Genomic DNA, 6,955 nt, shown 5'->3' on the forward strand with positions numbered 1-6,955 from the left:
GGGGGAGGGAAGAAGGAGGGGGGGGGAGGGAAGAAGGAGGGGGGGGGAGGGAAGAAGGAGGGGGGGGGAGGGAAGAAGGAGGGGGGGGGAGGGAAGAAGGAGGGGGGGGGAGGGAAGAAGGAGGGGGGGGGAGGGAAGAAGGAGGGGGGGGGGAGGGAAGAAGGAGGGGGGGGGAGGGAAGAAGGAGGGGGGGGGAGGGAAGAAGGAGGGGGGGGGAGGGAAGAAGGAGGGGGGGGGGGAAGAAGGGGGGGGGGAAGAAGGGGGGGGGGAAGAAGGGGGGGGGGGAAGAAGGGGGGGGGGGGAAGAGGGGGGGGGGGAGAACGGGGGGGGGGGAAGAACGGGGGGGGGGAAGAACGGGGGGGGGGGGAAGAACGGGGGGGGGGGGAAGAACGGGGGGGGGGGAAGAACGGGGGGGGGGGAAGAACGGGGGGGGGGGGAAGAACGGGGGGGGGGGGGAAGAACGGGGGGGGGGGAAGAACGGGGGGGGGGGAAGAACGGGGGGGGGGGAAGAACGGGGGGGGGGGAGAACGGGGGGGGGGGAAGAACGGGGGGGGGGAAGAACGGGGGGGGGGGGGAAGAACGGGGGGGGGGGGAAGAACGGGGGGGGGGAAGAACGGGGGGGGGGGAAGAACGGGGGGGGGGGAAGAACGGGGGGGGGGGGGAAGAACGGGGGGGGGGGGGGAAGAACGGGGGGGGGGGGGGGAAGAACGGGGGGGGGGGGAAGAACGGGGGGGGGGGGGGAAGAACGGGGGGGGGGGGGGGAAGAACGGGGGGGGGGGGAAGAACGGGGGGGGGGGGGAAGAACGGGGGGGGGGGGGAAGAACGGGGGGGGGGGAAGAACGGGGGGGGGGGAAGAACGGGGGGGGGGAAGAAGAACGGGGGGGGGGAAGAAGAACGGGGGGGGGGGAAGAAGAACGGGGGGGGGGAAGAAGAACGGGGGGGGGGAAGAAGAACGGGGGGGGGGGAAGAAGAACGGGGGGGGGGAAGAAGAACGGGGGGGGGGGGAAGAAGAACGGGGGGGGGGGAAGAAGAACGGGGGGGGGGAAGAAGAACGGGGGGGGGGAAGAAGAACGGGGGGGGGGAAGAAGAACGGGGGGGGGGAAAGAAGAACGGGGGGGGGGAAGAACGGGGGGGGGGGGGAAGAACGGGAAGAACGGGGGGGGGGAAGAACGGGGGGGGGGAAGAACGGGGGGGGGGAAGAACGGGGGGGGGGAAGAACGGGGGGGGGGGAAGAACGGGGGGGGGGGAAGAACGGGGGGGGGGAAGAACGGGGGGGGGGAAGAACGGGGGGGGGGAAGAACGGGGGGGGGGAAGAACGGGGGGGGGGAAGAACGGGGGGGGGGAAGAACGGGGGGGGGGGAAGAACGGGGGGGGGGGAAGAACGGGGGGGGGGAAGAACGGGGGGGGGAAGAACGGGGGGGGGAAGAACGGGGGGGGGAAGAACGGGGGGGGGGAAGAACGGGGGGGGGGGGAAGAACGGGGGGGGGGGGGAAGAACAGGGGGGGGGGGGGGGAAGAACGGGGGGGGGGGGGGGAAGAACGGGGGGGGGGGGGGGAAGAACGGGGGGGGGGGGGAAGAACGGGGGGGGGGAAGAACGGGGGGGGGGGGGGGGAAGAACGGGGGGGGGGAAGAACGGGGGGGGGGGGAAGAACGGGGGGGGGGAAGAACGGGGGGGGGGGGGGGAAGAACGGGGGGGGGGGGGGGGGAGAACGGGGGGGGGGGGGAGAACGGGGGGGGGGGGGGGAGAACGGGGGGGGGGGGGGGGAAGAACGGGGGGGGGGGGGAAGAACGGGGGGGGGGGGGAAGAACGGGGGGGGGGGGAGAAGAAGGGGGGGGGAAAGAACGGGGGGGGGGGGGAAGAACGGGGGGGGGGGGGAAGAACGGGGGGGGGGGGAAGAACGGGGGGGGGAAGGAAGAACGGGGGGGGGAAGGAAGAACGGGGGGGGAAGAACGTGGGGGGGAGAACGGGGGGGGGGAGAACGGGGGGGGGGAGAACGGGGGGGGGGGGGAGAACGGGGGGGGGGGGGAGAACGGGGGGGGGGAGAACGGGGGGGGGGGGAGAACGGGGGGGGGGGGAGAACGGGGGGGGGGAGAACGGGGGGGGGGGAGAACGGGGGGGGGGGGGGGGAGAACGGGGGGGGGGGGGAGAACGGGGGGGGGGGAGAACGGGGGGGGGGGGGGGAGAACGGGGGGGGGGGGGGGGGGAGAACGGGGGGGGGGGGAGAACGGGGGGGGGGAGAACGGGGGGGGGGGGAGAACGGGGGGGGAGAACGGGGGGGGGGGAGAACGGGGGGGGGGGGGGAGAACGGGGGGGGGGGGGGAGGGAGAACGGGGGGGGGGGGGGAGAACGGGGGGGGGGGGGGAGAACGGGGGGGGGGGGGGGAGGAGAGAGGGAAGAACGGGGGGGGGGGGGGGGGAGGAGAGATGGAAGAACGGGGGGGGGGGGGGGAGGAGAGAGGGAAGAACGGGGGGGGGGGGGGGAGAGAGGGAAGAACGGGGGGGGGGGGGGGGGGGGGGGGAGGAGAGAGGGAAGAACGGGGGGGGGGGGGGAGGAGAGAGGGAAGAACGGGGGGGGGGGGGGGAAGAGAGGGAAGAACGGGGGGGGGGGAGAGAGAGAGGGAAGAACGGGGGGGGGGGGGGGGGGAAGAGAACGGGGGGGGGGGGGGGGAGGGAGGGAAGAACGGGGGGGGAGGGAAACGGGGGGGGGGGGGGGGGAGACAAGAAGGGGGGGGCGCGCGGTCGGGAGGAAGCATGAGTTTGGCGTGGAAGGTGAGCCTGATCCACACAGCCCCAGTGAGGCCATTCGGCCAGGGCTCGGGGCTGTCTGCTTTGGGTGCCTGGAGCTACTGCACACGCCTGTGCAGAGATCCCGGCACTGTTTTCAGCGCAGGGACCTGGCTCCGCCCCCCACAGCTCATGCTGCGCCACGCCCAGCTCCAGAGGACCTGCAGGGATCCGGAGAATAGGTGAGGTTTTTTTTTTTAGGCGCACTTTGTGGCGTGAAAAACGGGCGTCCAGGTCCGGGCTGCGCCGTTCGAGGCGCGGCCCAAAACTTGGGCCCTTTGTCACACTACTCATCTTTCTGGTACTGTTCACTTGGCCAGCAATTAGTCAGAAAACAGGCGCCTTACCTTAACTGAACCATTCTCTTCGTAGACCCGTGTAGTCTGGTAGAGATACGCTGCCTCTATGCAATCCTTGGTGTAGGTCACATCTGGGCTCTCAATAATAATCTCAGCCATCTTAACCATAGAGGGATTGGGGCACCTAAAAAAACAAATAGGCAAGTCAAGAGAGGGTTTTAGGAAGAGAGAACAAAGCACAATTTAACAGCAGAAACTGGCGCCAACACCCAGTTTAAGGTTTACGCTGACATCAGCTTCCATTTTAAATAATAGACATTTTGGAGAACGATAGCGGTCACAAACAACTGAATGGCATGCAAAACAGGAATCCAGGTAGTGGTGCCCCTTCAGCTGGAGTAGAGCCCCTGCTGGTTTAAGCATTTAATCCAAGTCCTGGATTCACTCAAGTATGCAAGTTCCTGATATCAGCTCCAGATTTAGAGCTAAAATGAGACTGCTCCTACATTTCTTCAAGCAGCTGGCTAGAAGAGCAGTATAGGAGGATATCTGCAAACAGGTCACTTGTCTTTCCTCTTGCTTAAAGCACAGCCCTATAAGACTCGAGGTTGAAAAGAGAGAGAAATAAAAGAAAATGTTTTCCAGACCTTCCATTTTCCTCATGATCTGTCTCGCCTTGTTCAGACCACACATCACATTTTCTACTCGTTCATTCCTCGAGCCATGTCTCTGCACCAGTCTTTTTTAAAAATGAGATTTAGTTTTATTCTACACCTTGTGTGCAAGCAGAAACCCATTCAGAGTCCCTGTCTTTAGTGTAACCAGGTTTTAAGCAGCATACAGATTATTAACACACCTTAAATGCTGTTCATCTGCTACTGCCTACTGTTCTCCTGGGACAACACCTCTGGGTTACATGGCAAATGTAGTGAAGTTGTACAGGGCCTTGGTGAGGCCACACCTTGAATATTGTGTACAGTTTTGGTCTCCTAAATCAGCGGAAGGACATGCTGGCTATTGAGGGAGTGCAGCAAAGGTTCACCAGACTGATTCCCAGGATGGCAGGGCTGACATGAAGACAGACTGGATCGACTAGGCTTATATTCACTGGAATTTAGAAGAATGAGAGGGGATCTCATAGAAGCATGTAAAATTCTGACAGGATTGGACAGGTTAGATGTAGGAAGAATGTTCCCGATATTGGTAAATTCCAGAATCAGGGGTCACAGTCTAAGGATAGGGGGTAAGCCATTTAGGGCTGAGATGAGGAGAAACTTCTCTACCACAGAAAGTTGTTGAGGCCAGTTAGTTAGATATATTCAAAAGGGAGTTAGCTGTAGCCCTTATCGCTAAAGGGATCAAGGGGTATGGAGAGAAAGCAGGAATGGGGTACTGAAGTTGCATGATCAGCCATGATCATATTGAATGGCGGTGCAGGCTCAAAGGGCCGAATGGCCTACTCCTGCACCTATTTTCTATGTAAACCATGATACACAAGCCCAACACTTGTGCAACTGCACTTAGAGGGCATTGTAAAGCTCTGAATTCATGGCCATTGTGCAGTGTAAACTCAATATGGAGATATACTATATCAACACAATGCAGGCTTGAAGATGTAAAAGTATTTTAGGACAGCAATCCAGGTCAGGAGTGCTGCCCACCGAGTCACAGCTGACACACAATTGGACTGAATCGTCGGCAGGCACGATGGGCCGAATGGCCTCCTTCTGCACGGTGGTATATGATTGAGTGAACCCCCAGCCCTTGGAGAGGAATGCGGAGCCATACCGGCTTCCCCATTTCCCGGGCTCTCGGTGAACGAGGCCATCCTCATGGCCCCCCCGAATTTGGCGGGAAGGCGCGGCGCCGTTTAATTCGAATTTTCAAACCGGCCAACGACCTTCGCCCGCCCCGCTCTGTGCGCCTGCGCACTGCCCGCACGCCCCCTCCCCGCTCTGTGCGCCTGCGCACTGCCCGCACGCCCCGCCCCGCTCTGTGCGCCTGCGCACTGCCCGCACGCCCCGCCCCGCTCTGTGCGCCTGCGCACTGCCCGCCTCGTGACAAGGCAAACGGCTGCGCCGCCGGTCGGACAGCCTCCCCTCAGCCCGCTGACTGCAGCCGGAGCGGATCGGTTCGGCCTCGCTCGCAACGGGAACACATCGCTTTCGCCTCACCCACTCTCCCCCGAGGACCTCTCAGAGTCTTCCCCCCCCCCAAATCATCATCTCTCCCTCCTGAGGGAAGATTGGCCTCCGCCATCATGGCCGCCGGCTCGGGTATTACCGGCTCGCTCTCGGTTTGTGTCTGTGTCTCTACCGCCGCCTGTCTGCTCGCTCCACCGTGTGTTCGGGCTTACGGCGTGTCCTGCTGTTCTGGAGCCGCCTGTCTCACTGCGCACTCTCCGCTCCCGCTCCTCTCCCAAGTTATACCGTCAGACTGCCGCTGCCATCGTTACCTCCCTGTGACCAATCAGGGCTGCGAGTGGGCGGGGCCTCGCTTAAAGGGGCAGTCATCTCCCGCTTTCCTGCCTTGCCAGCATGATCGCAGCTGCACTTTGGAAAGATGAGCATGTTTCAACAACAGAAGGTAAACAACCTTGCTTTGAAGGGAGGGGTCAGAGCTAGTCTTATTTTTCCAAGCCCAACCTCAATACCTGCAATTTAATCCAGCAACACCCTCTAGAACGTTCTAAACACTTGAGGTGGTATTTAATTTCTAATTAGACTCACAATGAAAAGACTGGTGGAGATACAATTGGAGAAAAACAACATTATGGAAATACTGTAAATTTCCATCATCACCATTATGTAAGTAGCACAAAGTGTCACCAATTTGCAATATTTACATATGTTGTATGCCAGTATACTGCACCTAATGGTGCTTACTAACATTCTATTAACCATTGACAATGTGGCTGACCTGCATTGCGTTATTGGTGACATGTGATTTAGAGTTTATGGGTTAAGATTAGGGTTGGTAATTAGGAGTTACCGGTTAGGGTTAGGATTCGGGGTTAAGATCAGGGGTTGGAGTTAGGCTTGGGGATTAACATTAGGGCTGTGGGTTGGTGCTAGGGTCAGAAACCCTTTACAGTAACACATTGTCGATAGCAGAAATCCCTAATTCCAACCCCAACCAACGATGAAACCACAGCGACGTTGGTGGTTCTAACAGCGGACGGCAATACAGCTAGCACCATTGCCACTGGATGCGCCTTTTAGGATTTGCCTATAAAATTTCTGATGATGGATATGCACATGAATGTGTTTGTAACAAAGGCATGAGCTTGTTGCCGTGGTAACGCTGTCATCTCGGAGTCATAAATTTGTAGGTTCAAACCCCACTCTAGGACTGGAGCACATAATCTAAGCTGACACTCCAGTGCAGTCCCGAGGGAGAGCTGTGTTGTCGGACGCCAATTTGCACACAGCAAGCTCCCACAAACAGCAATGTGATAAATGACCAGATAATGTGTTTTTGTTACGTATTTTGAGGGATAAATATTGGCCAGGACATTGGGGAGAACTGCCCTGCTCTTTTTCGAAATAGGGCCATGGGATCTTTTACGACCACCTGAGAGAGCAGATGGGGCCTCGGTTTAATGTCTCATCCGAAAGACGGCACCCCTGACAGTGCAGCACTCCCTCAGTACTGCACTGGAGGGTTAGCTTAGAATTTTGTGCTCCAGTCCCTGGACCCCACAAACTTCCGACTTAAAAACTGAGCCACAGCTGACTCTAGATTGTTCAAAGAGCCAAGTGGCCTCCAGTACTGCATCATTCTATGATTGTAATTCAATGTAAATAGAATATTAAAATATTTGATCTTATAATTTATTTTATTTGCTCCTGTGATGTGGTTAATGTTTGCAA

The 6,955-nt window shown here is 60.1% G+C and overlaps 1 protein-coding gene across 2 annotated transcripts in view; it reads right to left on the minus strand.

The window, feature by feature from the left end:
* LOC139228514 (inositol-3-phosphate synthase 1-B-like) overlaps nucleotides 1–5,531 on the minus strand; it is a 26,476-nt gene extending 20,945 nt beyond the window's left edge. The window contains exons 1-3 of one of the 2 annotated variants that reach the window (XM_070859584.1): nucleotides 5,367–5,531; nucleotides 3,731–3,822; nucleotides 3,132–3,267 (exon numbers count right to left, since the gene is read on the minus strand). In XM_070859584.1, the coding sequence (XP_070715685.1) occupies nucleotides 3,132–3,251 (120 nt within the window). In that variant the 5' untranslated portion in view covers nucleotides 3,252–3,267; nucleotides 3,731–3,822; nucleotides 5,367–5,531. The remainder of the gene's footprint in view (nucleotides 1–3,131; nucleotides 3,268–3,730; nucleotides 3,823–5,366) is intronic. The other variant, XM_070859582.1, reaches the window with a different exon arrangement.
* Nucleotides 5,532–6,955: the final 1,424 nt, after the last annotated feature.

Source organism: Pristiophorus japonicus, chromosome 18 (assembly GCF_044704955.1).
Source record: "Pristiophorus japonicus isolate sPriJap1 chromosome 18, sPriJap1.hap1, whole genome shotgun sequence".
Taxonomy (NCBI): Eukaryota; Metazoa; Chordata; class Chondrichthyes; family Pristiophoridae; genus Pristiophorus; species Pristiophorus japonicus.